The sequence below is a fragment of the Agelaius phoeniceus genome, chromosome 6, assembly GCF_051311805.1.
Source record: "Agelaius phoeniceus isolate bAgePho1 chromosome 6, bAgePho1.hap1, whole genome shotgun sequence".
NCBI classification, from domain to species: Eukaryota; Metazoa; Chordata; class Aves; order Passeriformes; family Icteridae; genus Agelaius; species Agelaius phoeniceus.
Genome location: NC_135270.1, coordinates 1,273,459 through 1,292,896, shown reverse-complemented (window position 1 = coordinate 1,292,896; position 19,438 = coordinate 1,273,459). Strand labels below are relative to the sequence as shown.

At 41.4% G+C, this 19,438-nt stretch overlaps 1 protein-coding gene across 2 annotated transcripts in view; it reads left to right on the top strand.

Moving 5' to 3' along the window:
* GALNT18 (polypeptide N-acetylgalactosaminyltransferase 18) overlaps positions 1–19,438 on the top strand; it is a 222,045-nt gene that overhangs the window by 157,945 nt on the left and 44,662 nt on the right. For both annotated transcript variants that reach the window (XM_054634744.2, XM_054634743.2), the window contains exons 8-10: positions 3,295–3,480; positions 7,725–7,862; positions 16,361–16,456. In XM_054634744.2, coding sequence (XP_054490719.1) covers positions 3,295–3,480; positions 7,725–7,862; positions 16,361–16,456 — 420 coding nt within the window. The remainder of the gene's footprint in view (positions 1–3,294; positions 3,481–7,724; positions 7,863–16,360; positions 16,457–19,438) is intronic.

Below are 19,438 nucleotides of genomic sequence, written 5' to 3'. Positions count from 1 at the left end.
TCCCTCTGAGTAGAGTGTTTGAGAAAATGTATTTCTTAGTATTAAAATATTAATTTTTAAAAAACCATAAACATTGTATCTGACTGAAAGGTATTTGGTTAGAGTAATTAATTAGTCTTTTCTGTGCACTTGTGATGTGAGGTTTATGCCACCTCAAGGTTTTCTCTTGAAAAACCATCCAGCTATCCACAATAGCTCCAAGACAATGGTTAGAGCACCAGGGATTAATGTAAATGAGTGAAAGAGATGGGGGGAGGTAGGAGTGGTCAGATTCAAGTGGACATTGGGGCTAGAAGGGAAAGAAACTGCAAGAAATTCCATTGTTTAAAATATAATCAGGGAAGAATTTAAAAGAAAACCTGATGGTTTTATGTTTATTGTTTAGTATTCATACATGCAGTTCAGTTTAGTGTATGAATAGCAAAGCCCTTCATTCCTTGGCTGGAGATTTTACATATTTTAGGCAGCTGGGGATCCTCACTTCCATGAGATTCCACGAGAGCATAATTTCATTTGAAAATCCTGCTTTAATGCCTGCTACCTGCATTTCTATTGTGGTTTTTTAACAACTCACCGCTCCCTAAATACAATGGAACATTTGGATAAAAAAGAGATTTCTTGCTGGACTGTAATCCCACTGGCAAAGAACAGTGGGAGGGAGAAAGGACATTGCCTTGTCCCAGATGTGACCAGCTGAGCATGTCAGGATTGTACCTTCTGCCTTTTTAAAGCATTGCCTCTGCTTCCACTCAGCAAGGTTTCATGGCCTGTAACTAAGGTCATGCTCCTTGTTGAGTGCTCTAGCTAATTTTTGTGCATTTTAGGAAATTTTTGTCTGGAAATAATATGATTTTGAAATTGTTCAATGAAACTTAGCAGTTCTGTTTTGATAGCTAATTAATTGATTGAAATTAATTACTCTTTGAAAATAGAACAAAGACTGACAGTGTCTGGGAGAAAGGAGTGGCCACTGGAATTGATTAGTTGGTGTTTATTCAGGTGGTGGGTAATTTTTATTTGCAAACTCTGTTAAGGACTTGATCGTCTCAGGTTGTTTTGTGAAAACATCTCACTTCATTATTAAGTCAAATCATAGTTTCCTGATAACTGAATCAATGCTGAAATTATACATGACACTGCTCTTCCAAATTTCAGTTCCTAGAAATATGCTTGGAAATTCAGCTTAGTGCAGACTGTGAACTTTTTGGCTCAAATTGTTGTCAAGACAGCATTGTGACCTAGCTCTGACAATCCCACAAAAGATTTGGTGTTCCCTTGCTGGCCTTGGCTCAAGGCCATCACTGCTTGGAATGAGCAGAGGCAGGACAGGGTCCATAGTGCATGTGGATTGTGAATTGCCCTGTCCTGGGCTAAGTTATGACCGTCTCTACATCTTCCTTGTCTTTTATGATACTAATTTAGGCAGTGTACAGTGAGTAACTCTGAAACAATTTATAGCTGGATGTCCATGCTGTACTGAGAAATTACTTGGATTGAAAGCAGGCGTTGTGTGAGCACAGCCTGGTGGTACTTCACATTTAATCTCTATTAGGAGGTGTAGCTGGACCACTTATAATTAAATGTTTTCAAACTATTATTTTTGTTAGATTGGTAAACTGGATTGCCCACTTAATATGATATTTAGAAAGACAGGACACCAATTTTGTTTCCAGATTATTTATTTTTGTGCCAGATCAGTTGCATATTTATTTTTAAATATTTCTGATCATCTCAGTTTTGCCCTGATTTTGATAATGGTTATGTATATTTACTCTAATGGTCTTCCAGGTTGGTGACACAGAGATGTGCTGAAGTCTTTTCATCTCCCCTTTTGACTGTACAGCAGGTTCATGGGTTAGCTCCCTTTCCACAGAGCTCTGAAAACCTGGGCTCTCTCTCTTCTCCCAGCATATGCTGAATGCAATTAGGCACCAGTTCAGAAAGAAGCTTTGTAAACATTCTGAATTCATGCCACATTTTCTGGTCTCAGGAGCTGCCAAATGCCTAAATGCTGTATTCAAGCCAGATGTCTAAATATATAAAATGAATGACTGAACAAAGTGCCTCCTTAGCAGAGCATGTGCCTGTAGGGTGGACAGATCTGAGGGGCCTGAGATCAGCTCCAGAACAGAATGTTTTTCCAGCCCACATCCCTGGCCACCAGGAGGGAGACCAGAATATGACCCCCTGGATGAGGTACAAGAAAGAAGCACCCTTGCTCCTCTCATGTTTTGCTCTCTCAGTGTATGAGGTACCAAGCCTCAGGAGTTTCTGCTGGCAGTTACCATAAGGCAAACTCTGTCACTTCTCAGTGAGTACACCTGCCTCTGGGACACCCAGGTACTTGTTCAGCAGAATCAAACAGTTTGGGTACATCTGGTCTTTCACCTGAGCAGCATCCACTCAACCATGATGAATGGGCTGCCTTGATCTTGTTAGGAAGCTTACATGATACAAGATAGACAGAAAAAGGGCTGCTATGTAAAATAACTCATGTATTTCACTGATTCTTAAGTTTGCCAAACTGGTTTTCTCTTTTGTTGAAAGCAGAAAGAGTAAATCAGAAATGAAAGCAGTAATTATGATTAATATTGTGTACTTTAGCTCAGTTGTGGGAGTGGGTAAAATTGAAATCTAATTGAGCAGGTAGAGTAACCTACATAAAGAAGCTATAATAAGAGTAGTTTCTAATCCAATTGTTCACACAGCATTTTCATTAGGCACTCTCAGTCTTTATCTCTCCTCAAAAGGAACAGATCTGGTCCTTTCTCAACCATGGTTAAAGTAAAGCATAAAGTGCATTTATATTCCTCATCTTCATGGGACTTGAAACTTCAGTGGCCTTAAAAAGCTGGTTGGCTTAGTTTCCCTACAATAACAACCTGCCTGGTTTATGATTCTGAGTAGTGCATGTATGGTCTGGTATGGACTGTGCAGAACCTCAGAGAAAAGTCTTGCAAGACTTAAAACTTGAACCAGGTGTTGTTATTATTTTGAATTCCCTATAAATAATTTTATTAATAATCCTGAAAACAACCGAATGGATGCAGGCAGAGTGTGATGAGAGGCGACTGATACTCTAGAAACTCTGTAGTAGGGTGAAGTAGCAATAATAATTTATGATATGGCAAAGTAATAACCCTCCCCTCACAACCCCTTTGTAGTCCAAGAAGTCTTGAGTGGTTGTTCTCCTGACTAACAATGAAGTAAAAAAATTGCAGCGTGTTTGCTGGAGGGCAGCAGCGCTGCAGGGAGCTGCCACTAGCAGGATGTCCTTTGCTTTCTCCCTGATAGGTGTGGCAGTGTGGAGGAAGCGTTGAGGTTCTGCCTTGCTCCAGGATTGCCCACATCGAGCGAGCGCACAAACCGTACACGGAGGATCTGACTGCTCACGTCCGCAGGAACGCGCTCAGGGTGGCTGAGGTCTGGATGGATGAGTTTAAGAGCCATGTCTATATGGCCTGGAACATACCCCAGGAGGTGAGTCATAAAGATCTGAGCTTTAGCTTTAGATCCTTTTCCTTTTGGTTACTTGGCACAGTCATATTTTCTGGAAAAATCCCCTTGCCCAGGATTCTTCTCCTGGGAAGCTTGGAGAAAAAGGAAAACAATAATGATCTCATTTGCTTCTCCTGTGTTTTGCTCCTTTGGAATGTGTTTGGAGATTCTTTATCCAACTGGTGATTGTTTCATTGGTTTCATGTGAATTATTTTGACTTATTGGCCAATCAGGGCCAAGCTGTGTTGAGGCTCTGGAGGGAGTCAGGAGTTTTCATTATTACCTTTTTAGCCTTCTGTAAGTGTCCTTTCTGTATTCTTTAGTTTTGTGTAGCATTCTTTAATATAATATAGTATCATAAAATAATAAATTAGCCTTCTGAGAACATGGAGTCAGATTCATCATTCCTTCCTTCCTCTGGGCACCCCACAAATACAGTAGTTACTACCCTGAATTTTGATTTTTTTCTGGTATGTATTTATGTCTCACATACAGGCATAAGGTATATGCTCATATATACACAATTGCATATAAACATGTATATGTAGTCGTGTCTTATTCTAGAATATTTTTTTGTCTTTAGGTCCCTTAAAAATTAATTTCTTGTTGAGTTTATTCACTGATGACTCTTCATGGATATTTTAAACTAATAGCTGCAGAAATACAGGGGGGAAAAAAACATCAAATCATTTCACATCTTAATTTGAATTTTAGTCTCCTATTTACCATCACAGAGAGCTGTAATTCCATCAGATTTGTGAGGAGAGATCTGCCAGGGGGTGTTGACATCTATTGATGCAAGCGTGGGGTGTCTGATAAGTACTGCACATCAGAGTGAGGGTGGCTTGGTGGGTGTCATGACATGTTGCAGATTCTTGCAGCAACTCCCCACTGGACTGTCCTGATTTCTTTTCCATGGATGAGTACTGCTTGGTCCATTGTATTGAAGAGATGCTATCAGATGGCCAGCATCAGAGTTCAGTTTGATTTTAGCTGTTCCTCATTTCTGTAGTCAGTGGTGTTTAATCTGTGAGCAGCTATGAGCTGAAGGGCTCGGAGCTAGGGGACTGCACTTACTCAGAATCTGGGTGATTGTTTCCACCTAGAGGCTGGGAAGCACGGTTCTGTTGAATTTGGAGTTTAACTTAGTACAGCTCTCATCATTATAGCAAAAGCAAAGTCTGGACTTAAATTAAAGGGCAGATTAGTTTCTCTTTAGTAAAATATCTCTAATTTGACAACAGTTCCGAGAAACTGGTTTTGCTGCAATTTCTGTGTCAATAAATAAAATGCAGTACTTCTCCTTTAGTTTAATTAGAAGAAAATGTTAGAAACAAAAAATCAGCTAAATACATGAAAACTGATGTTGGTTCAGCTGCTCTCAGTAGCTTCTTGCATCTCCCGTGATTAAAACTAGATAATTTTGGCAAAGTGGGGAAGTCGTTGTCCTATTTTAGGTTGCAGCATTAGCCACATGATTTGCTATGACCATGAAAAAAAACCTCTATAACCTGATATAGGAAAGGACTTTTCTGAAAGTTCCATGTTCATGGAATCCAAACTGTCCTCTACATGTCCCTGTTTTAAATAGTTGCACAGAAGTCCATACAGGAATAAAGACATTTCTGCACAGGATAGGGTTACTTATTTTAGGTCAAAGCAATCCCAAATGAATTTTATTTGTGAATAGCCTGGTAGATTTACATTTCAGTTTCTATTTCATATTGTTAATTATTTTCTTGAAGACTGGTTCATCTTCATTGATTAATCCAAGTTTTAGTTTTTTGACTTGCAAACAGAACATTAACGCAAAACTTAGAAATTCCTTTTGCTAACAAGGATGTACAGCACTATACACTGATTTGCATCATATTCATCCAGAGGTGATGGTGCTGTTGCTTAATCTTGTGCAGATTTGAGATCTGAATGCAATTAGAGATCAAATTCATAAAGGATGCAAAGGTAAGTTGCAGCTGGGCAATTACAGGAGCAATTCTCTGTCTAGAAGCCAATGAATACTGGTAATGGACTGTGTAGGTAATAGAAATGTATTTAGTTCCAATAGTCAGGACTTTCCATGAAATATGTTATTCCAAAGTGTTAAACACGGGACCTGATTTTCTCCATGGAAGAATTCCTACATCTCTGAGAAGTCAGATGTTTCCAAAGGTTTTAGTCTTTGGGCACTAATAATAATAATAATAATAATAATAATAATAATAATAATAATAATAATAATAATAATAATAATAATCCAGAGGAGTGAGGTGCATGCTGCAGTGTGCTGTGGATCTCTGTGGGCTTCTCTCTGAAGTACTGAGGGCTTCAATAGAGACCTCCACTGCCATGGTGACTTCTGCATCACTGACACTTGGATAAATAGATTCAGAAAAGCCCTTGAAACCCAGAGGAAAGATTCTTCAAGTCCCAGAATCAGGAACTGTGCTTTGCATGTGTTCTGCCTCTGCTTCTGGTTTTGTTTGCTGGGTTTTTTTCCCCATCATATTCTCAGCTTTGGGGAACGCACTCTCTTATTGGTGGTGATAAAGCCAGTGTGCTACGTGTGAGCTATTTTTCTTCTCCAGCAGCATGAAAGGATGTGATTACTGAGGCCCTTAATGCTCTTTCTTATACTGTGAGCTGTGAGGGAGCAGGCACTGGTGCCTTCAGGGTTGCATGAGAAAGGATTTGAGAGGCAGTGGACCAATTTAGCACTTGATCCCAGGAAGCCTGGTTAATGCTTGAAGAGGAATGCTTGTGTGCTGGCACCCTCCTTTTCCTTCACACAAGTGTCAGACACACTGGCAAGTGCAGCCACAGTGGTGCATGAGTGGGATTTGTTCACAACATCCATTGATTGTCTTTCAGCACACTACTGCCTCTTTACTTAGTCATTTGCTGCAAAATTCAGAAAAAAATTGCCACTTTAGGAGTGGTTCCATATAAAGTTTGACAGATTATATAGGGCTTGAGAAAGGGAATCACCATTTTTAAAATTGTTATGTCTAATTTGTGAATGCCAGATCACTGTTTCCTACTTTTCAGCATTCTTTGCCAATGTAGAAGTCAATTTTACTTTAGTTAGAAAATGCCTCCATAACAAAATATACTTGTTCCATATTAGCATTAATTCAGTGCTTTGGGATGCAGTGGTTGTTTCAGCAGCTCAGAAATATAGATACTTACACAGATTCCTTTTTTCTTGTGTAACTAAGAAAATTCAGTGCTTTCAGTGTTTTTTTAAATCTTGTCAAAATCTTTGGGGTTTTCATGGCCCAGTAAAGGCTGTTGTTTAAAGAGATAGATTATAAGATTTCCCTATGAAAATGTATTTATCCTGTGTTTTGCTCTGAGGCAGAATTCATTGAGCACAGCAAAATGTCTCATTTTACTTCCTGTCAAGAGCAGCCACAGATTTGCACTTAGATCCATCTCTAAAAATTTCTGCTGTGTGATTTTGATGTGATAAATTACTGATTTTTATATACAGGGCCTTTATGAAAGTCATGCTTTGTGATCTGCTCTTATGAAAAGTAGAAACTAGGTTAGCCAGAAATGTAAAAGAGAATAAAAATTATGGGAGAGAATATTCAGCAATTGCTTTTAACAAAAATAACAACTTCTCTTTTTACATTACAAAAGAACTTTAATAAGTGCTATTTCAGAGAGGTGAGCAGAGCTCCCATCTTGCAGTCAAGCAGTAATCCAGACTTCAGAAATGGCCAGAAAGTGTCATACACTATTGATTAGGCCACAGTGGGACACCAGCAATGCCCATGTTTCTAGGGCAACTTGCTACTTCTTGCTAATTCCTTTTGGATTTGGAAAGTGCCAGGAAATTAGAGAACATCAGTTATATTCATTGGAGACTGGATCTAAACCCCAGTGGAGTCAACAGGAGTAGTGCCATTCACCAGAGCACACTGTGGGAGAGACCCTGCCATGGTGAACTGTATCATATTTAACTGGGGCACTTCTGGGCTATGTGTGGGTAACAGACTCACTCCACAGCAAAAATGTGTTTATTGTCATAGTCAAAATGGTGTTTGGCTCTTGGAGATGGTGCTCTGCAGGGCCAGGGGCTGGGCTTGATGATCCTGATGGGTCCCTGCCAGCTCAGTTTGTTCTGTGATTCTGCAGTGAGGGAGGTTCTGGGTGTGCAGTTTACACAGAAGTGTATCACTGATGTCTCTCTGGCTTTTTCTGCCCTTTGTTTCCTCTGCAGGACTCTGGAATTGATATTGGTGATATTTCAGAGAGGAAGGCCCTAAGGAAGAAGCTCCAGTGCAAGACCTTTAGGTGGTATCTTGTCAGCGTGTATCCAGAAATGAGAATGTACTCAGATACCATCGCCTATGGGGTGGTAAGGATCCTGTTTACATTTCCCATTGTACAAACATGGGGGAAAAAGGTGTAATAGTGGAAGTAATGAATGAAGACAATGCCTGACTCAAGTAAAAGAATCAGCTCAATTTAGAATCATTAGTTAAATAATATGGTTAGTTGACAGAGACAGCTGCTCTGCTGTCATTTGTGCTGAGATGTCCTGAACATTACCTTCCTCCCTGGTTGTTTGTTGTTTGTTTGTTTGCTTCGTGGCTTGCCTTCCACACAGAAATACTCAAGGTGTGATTTTGCAGACACATTGGAGCTGGCAGGTTTGTGGCAGCAGGGGAATTCATAAAATAGACTCAGTATTTCAACTGCAACCTTGTTAAGATTGTAGCCAGATCTTAATTTAGAATCATGGAGTCATTTAGGATGGAAAGACCTTTAATATCATCAAATCCAACTGTTAAGGGCTGATGCTTTCTCTTATTAGACTTAGCCATTTAAGGGAGATGCTGATCCACCCCAGAACAGGTATCACAATCAAAGACTAACATTCCAAGTTAACCAAATCTCACATACCTAACCCATGTAGAAAGCACCACTAGAGAGGTTCCAGAATCACGTTGCATCCAACAGAAAGGGCAGCTAAATCCATGCATTGTGGGCTCATCATTCCTTGTGGGACAGTAGTGCTCTTGTCTGTGTTGCAATCAAGCTTGAGTTGCATGGTGCTAATTAGGGCAGAAGCAATTCTTGCCCCTCAGACACTGACAGGGCCCCAAACAGAGAGAGCAGGTGTGCATGGCATGGAAGATGAGCAGAGTAAATTAAAACAGGCCCATAATAAGGGAGTAGACCAAGAATGTAGGTCTACTATGTGAAAATGACCTTTTCACATTCTCTTCCACTGTCATTTTCACAAAAATTGATTCCTTTGAATTAGTTTTTTTCTTTTTGTAAGACAATCCTAATTAGAAAATGTGAGAGCAGATCATGCAAGTGAAAGGTTTGTCTTCAGAAAACTGAGCTGTGCAGTGGGCCAGTCTGGCTCTGGAAGAGCCCCGAGGGTGCCGCAGAGCAGCTGCCGTGTTTCGGCAAATGAAGGGATGCTACATCTTGTGAAGTTCCATGGCCCCTGTGATAATAGCTTAAAATAACCATGCTGGCTTTTCATACAGGCACACAAGAAAAGCACTTCCAGCAAAGGTTTAGGTCATTGCTAAATGCATGACTTAATGGTTACCTCCCAAATTAGTTCAGAACAATGCCAAAATCAGGCTTGTGTGCAAGGAGCCTCTGCCACATGCCATGGAATTGCCCTCAGTGATGCTGTGATCCAATAAAGTGGGGAATATCCTGAGGAGAAGGAGGCATAGCAGCTAAGTAGTGCATGGTTCTGCTTGTAGGTGGCTCTGGACAAAAAATCTTTTCAGGTGGAAGTGATACAATATAAATAAAGGATGGGTTGTGGACGAGCTAAAGTACTCATCTTAGGATCATCTGCACATTGTGCAAGTCAAAAGGAAAATCATTAACAGTGGTTTTATACTCTGCTGAGAGATTTTCATCAACCAGAAAGAGTAAGAAGAGTTTTTTACAGAAATACTGAGCACAGTGGTCAGCCTGGAGAACAGAAGGCTTCAGGGAGACCTTAGAGCAACCTTCCAGTCCCTAAAGAGGGCTAAAGGGAGCTGGAGAGGGACTTTTCACAAGGATGTATAGTGATAGGACAAGAGGGAATGGCATTAAACTGAACAAAGGCAGGATTAAATTAGATATTTGAAAGAAATCCTTTAAGGGTGGTGAGGCACTGGAAGAGGTTGCCCAGGAGATCATGAACTCTTTGTCCCTGGAGATGTTTGAGAGCAGGGTGGATGGGTCTTTGAGTAACCTGGTCTAGTGGAAGGGGGTTGGAATGAGGTAATCTTTAATGTGTCTTCTGACCTGTCTTGGTTTACAAGACAGGTGTCTGCTAGGGAAGGCAGAAAGCCTCCCTTGGAATGGAGAATGCAAACCCCCTCCCTCCGAATTACTATAATTTTGAAATTAAAGGGGCACTCAGGCAAAGATATGGGAATAGGAATAACAGTTCTTTACTATTATCTATATCAAGGCAAAACAAAACAATAACTGTGGCCTTAACAACAAACAGAACCAGGGAGCCAGTACCAGTCTCCTTGACTGCAGGCACTCTCCCCTTTGTTGTTCACAGCCAGCAGGAATGTGAGAAAAAGCTACTCACTTTTCATAGTTTAGGAAGGCTTATTAAACCTTATCAAAAGTACCACAGAAGACTGAGTAAAGAAAAAAGGTTACGGTGCTGGGAGCAAAAGATTTTTCCCCACCATGTGCTCAGCCCCCTCACAATGGAGGTTTTCCCTTTTTAACCCTTTAACCCCTCCCAAAGTTCTGTCCATTAACCCCTTCTTTGCTGTCCAGTGGTGGAGATCTCTTCCTCAAATCCTGATTGGAGATCAGGTGTCCCATAGTGATGACAAGCCAGCCCTCCCAGATGTCCCAACTCCAGCTGCCCCCTGATAACGGGGTACAGCATAACTATAAATCTATCAAACTTTTCTTAGCCTATGTACATGCTATTTGTCCATTAATTGTGAGAGCCAATCATCGCATTACTCATCTATCACAGGAATGAGCAGAAATCTTGGGCTGCTGGGTGAGGAGGATCAGCAGTTTGGCAGAAGGTGGAACTGCAGGGACATGTGGGCCAGGCTCAGGGTGTGGCTGTGGCGTGCAGAAATCCACAGCAGTGCCCAACAAACAGCGGGCAGCCCTGGTTTAGGGCAAATCTGGGAGAAAACCTCCAGAAGGGGCCCCTCCAGAAAGCAAACCCACATGTGCCCTCCCCCCAGCCAGGTCAGGAAGGATTCCTCAGAGAGAAGTGGAAAGAACCTGTTTATTTAACAGGCACAGCACCCCCAGCACACAAAAGGAACAATACCAGGTGACACCACTCTGTCACCGCTCTGACAAAGATGACAACTTCAGAAAATCTCTCCTGGGGGTGGTTGCTCTGTTCTCAGTCCCTCCTGTGCTGGGGCAGCTGCTGCAGCCACAAGGTGCAAACTCTCGGTGTTTCCCAGGTCCCAGTCTGGAGCAGGTTCAAGTAGGCCCAAAAAAGGGAAAGGAGAAACAGTCCAGGGAAAAATTCGGATGGCTTAGCTAAGCTAACTGAGCAGAAGCAAAAAGCAAGAGCTAAGCAGAAGTAAGAGCAAGAGCAAAGTGAAAAGCCAAGCAAAAAGCAAAAGCAGCACCATGCACTGCCCTGTCTGTGTGTCTCACCAGCCATAGGGGAGTGGCTGATAGCAAAACCAAAACAAAACATTCGCTCTTCAGAGCCAGCCTTGAAGGCACAGAACATGATATCCAGCATGAACAGAACACAGGAATGGGGATACAGCATCACAACATCACCCTAGGACAAGGGACAGTGGGACAGCAGTGGCCCAGCTCCGAGCAGGGCGGGGAGAGGTGCGGTTCGGCATTCCTGGGGCACGCGAGGTTCGGCATTCCCGGGGCACGCGAGGTTCGGCATTCCCGGGGCACGCGAGGTTCGGCATTCCTGGGGCACGCGAGGTTCGGCATTCCTGGGGCACGCGAGGTTCGGCATTCCTGGGGCACGCGAGGTTCGGCATTCCTGGGGCACGCGAGGTTCAGCATTCCTGGGGCACACCAGCAGATGGTGATCGGTCCCTCAGAGCTGAGCTCAGCAGTGCTGGTGAGTTCTCCTCGCAGTTAGCAATAGCCTGGCCATCCTCTCCTGATGCCAAAGAGCAAGACAACAGCTGCCCCCAAGCCTGTCTCTTTTCACCTGCCCCCGTTCTCGTGTGTGAAAAATGCCAATCACTTGTTTTTAAAATTTTAAAAGTTTAATAGTAATAAAATGGTTATAAAAATAGCAATATAATTAGAGTAATAATAATTTGGACAATTTGAATTAGGACAATAAGAGACAGAAAGGACAAAGAGTTCGGACAGTCCAGGTACCTTTTCTAGGCAAAATAAGCTCAAAAATGGGCCCATGTCAACAGAGGATTAACCCTTAAAAGCAACAGCCTGTTGTATATTCATACACCTCATCCATGATGCATAAATTCCATTCAAACACAGGATTCTGTCTGGGCAGTGTCAGCTTCTTCCTCTGAATCCTGACAGTGTCATCCTGCCCGAGTGAGGCAGGAAGTTTGTTTCTCCTGATAATGGAGCAATAAATTCTCTTTCTCTGAAAGATTCAGGTGTCCTGTGGCTGCTATCTCACTGCCAGTCCTCTGTTTAAAAAAAGTATCTTACATAGCATAGATTCTATTTTAACAATATATTATAACCTAAAACTATATTTAACACGGTACTTAAGAGAATTAATACAGCATCACTTTCTAACATAACGCATATAATATTCATTTTAATATTTGCGAAAAGCCAATCATGAAATAGGCATTTTTCACATCGTGGTATCTCTGCCTGCCCCCCAGAGAAACTCCCCAAAACCAAAGGAGTTCCTCTCCAGCACCCAGCCATCAGTGCTTCTTGGGGAAGCTTGGCTTCAGCAACTCAGTGGGAAGAAATTCCACAAGTAACAAGGAAAGAACAGAAGAAACCCAACCCCCAGCACAACCCAAGCCATTCTATGATCCTGTGATTTAGATACTGCCCAATAATGCACATCATCATCATCAGCTGAGAGAGATGGGAAGAGCAGGTCCTGTTTGTACCATCACAAAGGAAGTAGTGAACAACTATGACAACAGATAAAGAAGGCACATATTGTGAAATACACAGCTTACTGTTGTATGAAATACTGTTGTATGACACAAGATTAGGTGCCCCTATCCTTCTAGTAAAAGAATCACTTGGATGTCTGATCTTTTCTGTCTGCTTTGCTGTTTGCTTGCACATGTTACAGCAGAGAAAGGTGTGATATTTCAAGGCAAGTGAGCTGCTTTCTGATTCTCTAAATGCTTCCATTCATCAACTGGCTTCATTTTTTTTTTTTTTTTTAGAAAATAGAGATACTGCTACTATAGCATTATCATCAATTTTAAAAAATCCTGAGTAATTGAAAAAGTTGTCAGAATGGGAGTAAAGGCTAGGATATAGGCACCTACAGAGACACCCCACATATTTATTTCCTAAATCCTACATGTCCTCGTGTTCTGTGAGAGTTAGGAAAATGGGTGCAGCATTCAGGTCTAGCTTATGCTGTGGAATATAGCTAGGGTTGGGATTGGTGGCAGAGTAAATATTTGGGAAGCAAACTTCTTTCTAAATTGTGCAGTACCCTCCTTTTTAGAGGAAAGCAATGTCACTGGGCCAAAAGCTGTTGTATTCAGTGTAACAATCATTATTTGTGGGTTTCAGCACAGGGATTGTCTGTTATATTTTGTATTGTTTTTAAAATTAAGTCTTGGTAGGCCAAAATTGCATTACTCAGGTTAATTGTTGGTTGCCACAAAGTCACTAGATTTTATGAAGTGATTGTTCTGAGAATCTGGGCCTCAGATTTTGAAACAGCATTATTAGTTAACAGCTCAGTGGCTGTTTTGTTTCTGGTTTTTTGCTTCCTTTATTATGGGGATTGTTGTGGAAAAGTTTATAACATTCACACCAGGACAAGCATTAGGATTGGAGTTGATGGAAGAAGTTTTGAAAACACAGAGGTAGTGTTATAGATGGGTAATGCGATGACTGGCTCTCCCAACTAAGGGATTAATACTGTGTGCATGTTAAGAGAAGTTTTAGTGGTGTAGAGTTATGTTATTGTGGTATGTTCTCCCCATATGCTCTTTCCCCTCCTCCTTGTATTGCTGTCACTGGATGGCCTGGGTAGCCAGCATTTGGAGGGGAGGGCAGGCTAGGTACTGGGAGGCACAGCATGGCAACACCTGACCTCCTGTCAAATGGCAGGTGTTGGGAAAATTAATCCACAAACACCAGAGGTTTATGTCCAAAAAGGAGACAGAGTCCTTTTACTTTATTTGAACAAAGGGAGAGGCCACAGGGCATTCCCCTGGGATCTTTCAAATTTTTGGAGGATGCAGCCTCCCTTTTTATCCCAATTTCCTGGCTGCATTTCCCTTTGTTATAAATGATCAAATTGGGAGCCAAATGTATAAGAAAATTTAGCAAGGATTTATTAGATTGTCAGCAAAACAGAATTTCAATCAGAAAAAAAACCACCACAGCCAAGGGCAGCGTCAGCCCCGGGACTGGCGCTGGGTGAACCTGGATCCGACCACCAAAATGTCAGTCTGCCCTTTGGTTCACACCGGCTGCTTCATGCATTAAGCTTTTATGCAGTTTATTCTGCCTGAGGCAGAAGTGACCCAATGTTCCTTTGTGTCCCTTCACATGCAGAACTGGGGCCAGACGTGCAGGGGTAGACAAAGTCCAGTTCCAGGTGTCTGGATGTTGTCAGAGCACTCCGGAGAAGTCGGCACCGGTGCTCAGTGCAGTGGATGCAATCTTGGAGGTGCAGATCTCTCTTGCATTCCAGGGAAGTGGTGCTCAGTGCAGTAGATGCAATCTTGGAGGTGCAGATCCCTCTTGCATTCCAGGGAAGTTGGTGATCACTGCTCAGGAAGGTTCCATTCTTACATTAACAGACTTGATATTATCTTAACAGTTGTCCAGAACTAACTGATTAAAAATAAGACTCTGCTCCCGGCTGGGGTGGTCAAAAGACATAGCTTGGATTTTACAATATTTTATACATTAATAGCATGAATTATCTCTACTATATACAACCCTTCTCCTATTCCCCATTGGCTGAGGTACTTGAGAGGTTCAGACTTCCTGACATGCCTAAAACTGAAGATTTCCCTCTAATGTACAACCCTGCCTTTTAATTTTTAATTCCTATGGAATTTAGGGGGGTTTCTACCCCATTGTTTCTTTCATCTTTCAATGTCTAATTTCATTTCTCAGCAAACCTAAAGTTAATTTGTAAAAGCAAGTATCTTTTTCCATTCATCAATCAGTGGAATCCTTCCCATTGTTTCTTTTATCTCCCAGTGCTAGTTTTACCTACCAGCAGCCCCACAGCTTGTTTGGAAAGACAAATCTGCTATTCCTCTCACAGAGAAGCAGTCTCCACCTATAGACAGTGAGGAATTGACTGACAGACTTTGGGAGGGCCAGGGTTACCTGATGGAACACCAGTTGCATAAAGGTGGAACCAGCCACTTCGTGGGGGAGCACGTGGTGGTTTAGTTCCACACTCCCAGTGCTGTGCTTTCTCATTACTCAGTTATTTGTTGTATTTGTTAAGGTTTAATAAACCTTTGAAATTTTCAAGTGTGAGGTCATTTCTCACAGGTCATGATAGACCCAGGCATGAATTAATAAGGCTGATACTTATCACTGGTTTGGATAGAGGGGGTGCTTAGACATCTGTTTGTGATTAGAGTCATGGCTATGCTGACATGATGAATAAGAAATAGAAAGCTTTGAGAGAGAAGATTCTATGTAATGCTCAAGGCTTTAATTTTTGAGAGTAATGCTAGAATTTATACCTAACGCATATTTTCCCTCTAGTGTTGAGATGCATCCTGTCCGTTACTGGATTTAGAGTTAGGTTTAGAGATGGAAGTCTTGTAGAGATGAGTTGATGGTTTTGATTTTATTCACTGCCTGGCTTCAGCCTCTGGTTTGCCCACTCTTCTTACATGTATCTCTAGGCTTTCTTTCTAAAGATATTATTTTGGTTTCCTCAAAAGAGGCCCCTGTGCACAGCTGACAGAGCTGCCCAGCTAATTACAGGTGGCTGCAAACCACATCTCCCTTCCATCAGGCAGTTGTGTCCTGTTCTCTGAGCCACCTAACACCACTGAACACCTTTATGCACATCCATGGGTATGCAGTGCACATCTTTGTCCTCACACCCTGAACAGACCTCCCAGCTATCTGTGCTCATGAATTTAGCACTTCACTCTTAGGAAACTCTGTCTTAGCATAGCCTAGGTTTCTCTCAGGGCTGACCAGGGCCAAGTACTTTGCAGTCTGCTCAGTGCTGTGCGTGGGTTAGCCCAGAATAATCAGGGGAGCTGGTGCATAACAATTGCCCTGAAGTCTCCAGATGTCAGCTGAAAAAAGCAGTTTTTAGAATAACTTCGAGAAATCAGAAGATTCTCATAGAGATTCTTACAAGCTATTTAATACCTCATCTATCTTGCTCAGCAGGATATATTCAGGTTCTCTCTATAGTGTGTACCAGAGACTAAATATTTTTAAAACATTTATCAAAAAATTACTGCTATCTCTGAAGGCTTTTTGAAATATACCCTGCCTGAAACTTTGTGTAACATTATTGAAATCAGTGGTGCTAGATTATCTGCAAGGAAGAATTTAGTCCAGATGCTTTCTCTTCAAGATCTTCACTGTAACATATTTTAATTTTGCATATTTCCTTCCTCAACTACATACAATTTATATTCTCAAAGAAAATAAAGTAATCACACCATCTTTTTCTCATATAAAACGTGCTTGATTTCTTTTTCTTTCTGTTCGTTTTAGCTGCAGAATTCCCTGAAAAGTGATTTGTGCCTTGATCAAGGGCCAGACACAGAGAATATCCCCATCATGTATATCTGCCACGGAATGACACCACAGGTAAGTTTGTCTAATGATCTCTGATTTTGCTGCTGCTGTTAGCAGATTGTGTGGGAGGAACCACCTTGTACCTGTCACTGTTTTCCTGCAACAAACCCTTGGTAAGATGTTTAGTAGCTCTTTTAAATAGAGGCAGCATTATTCCTGCTGTAGATTGAGAAGCAGTGGTATAATAATGCTTTGACAAGGAAGTGGATTTATTAATTTTGAAAGAATTTAAGGAATATGAGAGTCAGCACTGACCCAGATTTGCTGATAAAAGCTTTCATTTCTGATCCTTAACTGTGCATATGTCATATGAATGAAGCAATGCATTTTAAAACATTTTGCATACATGCATAGGTATACTCAGAGTTTATTTAGGGATTCTCTGAAGATGCCTGCTTTTTTACTTCATTTACTGTGTCATTTCCATAAATGTGAAATGCAGAGCCACCTTCTTCACACCATGCAGCTGTGTCAAATTCCAAACCCTGCTCTTGTGAAAACCCCTCCTATAAATCTCCTTTTTTTCTTTCTCTGCTCTTGTCCTGCTACTGTAATATGTGCCAAAGACTCAAATTACCAAAACCTTTCCATTTTCCTACATAACAGCTGGATTTATTGCCTTGGCAGACAAGAGGGTTAAGACCTGTGTCTCCCCAGCTAAACACATGGGCTTAAGTGAAAGGGTTTCAAGGCAAATCTTGACAGGAAAAATAATGTTGCATGGCCTCAAACATGGTTTTCAAAGACAGATGAGCAGATCACTTAAGCTTAAAAGTAATACATGCAAAAATGGTGTAAAGGAAATGTGGGAGTGACCAGAGAAACTGAAAAATCCCTCCAGTTTGAATGATTTTTCTACATGACTATGTTTTATATTTGCTTTCTTGAGAGGATCCCATAACACTCCACCCTGTGGAGTAATGGAATGGAGTTGTACCCAGGAGTTGTCAGTTACCTGATCTGACTATGCAGCAGACGAATCCTCACAGTATCTCAGAAATAAACAGAGAGCAGCAGGGTGGCCTTGTCCCCTGTGCCTCGCAGTGAACTGGGAGCATGAGCTGGGTGAGCTGCAGATTGATTCTCTCCTGCCCTGCCCAGCTGCACATGCTGCAGCTCTCTTCTGCACTGGCTTCCTTCACCAAGAGCCTTTCAGATTGATCACTAGTGGCATTGTGCTGCAGTAGATTATGGATGATGAAGCCAGAAATATGTGAAAATCCCATCCGTCAGCCTCACTCACTGCATGGGCTGTGCCTTATTTGTCACATAATGATGTGGAAGCCACTGTTTGCCTGCAGGAGCTGTGCAAGAGTCCTCAGTGTTTGCAGAGGAGCTGTGCAATCCACCCCTGGGCCAGAGCCTTTATTCCTCATCTCCTGGCAGGGCACCCTAACTCTTGTGGCGCCTCATCTGTGAGAACACACTGCAGGCATGCCTGTAAATTCCAGTTAGAAACTTTAATTATAGTTGAGAGACAAAGAACAAAAGCAAAAGTCACTTCAATTAGCACAGTTCAGTATTCACCAGATAAAGAACTACCTTTGAATGTCAGCTCAAGTTCTGTACAAATGAGATAGCAGCACACAAATGACCGAGGAGAAAGAGACAAGGGGAACTTTTCTAGACCACACTCTGCTCCTTCATAATTAAAATGCCGTGTCTCCTCCCCATTACTACGTATTTCATTTTGTAACTAATGTTAACAACAACATCCAGAAGAGCCCATACTTGAGTAAGATCCCAGTAATGACTGAGAACTTCTTCAAAAGAGAATTAGACTTTTTCTGTGTTAGGGATTATGGTATTAAGAGGGAAAGAGCTAACATCACTCAGCATACTCCTATGAGATTTCCACTGCAATGTTGCATCTCTTGCTTAAGCTGAGCTGCAGCCCAGCCATACTTTTTCTATTATATGTTGGAAATATTTGTATACATATTCCTTTTAATCTTAGTGATCTTGCCAATAGCACAAAAGATACTGGTAAGATGTTCATTTTATGCTAGTAGTGGGGAAATGCTGTTATTTTTCCTACCTGGCAGTCCTTACAAAAACAGATTAGTGCCCTGATTCAGGACTGGCTGTTTGGGTGATGCTGTTCTTAGCTCAGATGCAAAGTTTTTCTGTTGTAGCTATTCCATTTACAGTTTTATTGCTGCCACCACTTGGCACACTTGCATCTAGATGTGCAAGAATATATCTGACTGCCAGGAACCACGCCCTCATATGCATGAAAGTTGCTATTATTGGTTACTACTACAGCCTCTCTTCTAACTTGGATAACTTCTTTTTTTTCCTCCACTAACTGCTTTCAGATGTTTTTGAATTCTCATCTTTTTGCATGAGAAGTGGCTTAGATAAGGTGTTTGACATGAAGGAATTGTTTTACAATCATAGGTACAGCTACTGTTTCCTTTTAATATGCTTTATATAGGAAAGAAATCATCAAAGTCAGTAAAAAGGGAACTGCATACCTGATATTAAAATTCCATGCTTGTTTTTTTTTTCTAGACAGTATCAAAATATCACGTATAGCTTCATAATTAAAAGCAGTAGAAAATATCCTAAAATATTGCAATTAAATGATCAGCAGTGTATTTTCCCGTGGTGTTTCTGTTTTGTTTTAAATAGAATCAGGATTAGTGATGCTAAGACTTCTGTGATTCAGATTTCCAAACCTTTCCACAGTCCACTCTGTGTCTACTGTCAGTAGCATTGGCATATTCACAGTTCATTCCTGCAAGTATCTTGGAATGCTTTATAACTGTGTTTACTTCATACTTCTATTCTACAGATAAACTGATGCAAATCTTATGTGTGCTTAAGTACTAAGATGGAATAGAAAATCAAAATATAATCTGTCCATTTCTGTAGTCCTCTGATACTACTAATGTGAAAGAATTCCTCACAGCAGGGTGTTTGGCTTGGCCTGAAAAGACAGAAGGTATTTGAAACACTACAGTCTGTGCTTAGGTGTGTTTCCTACCCTCC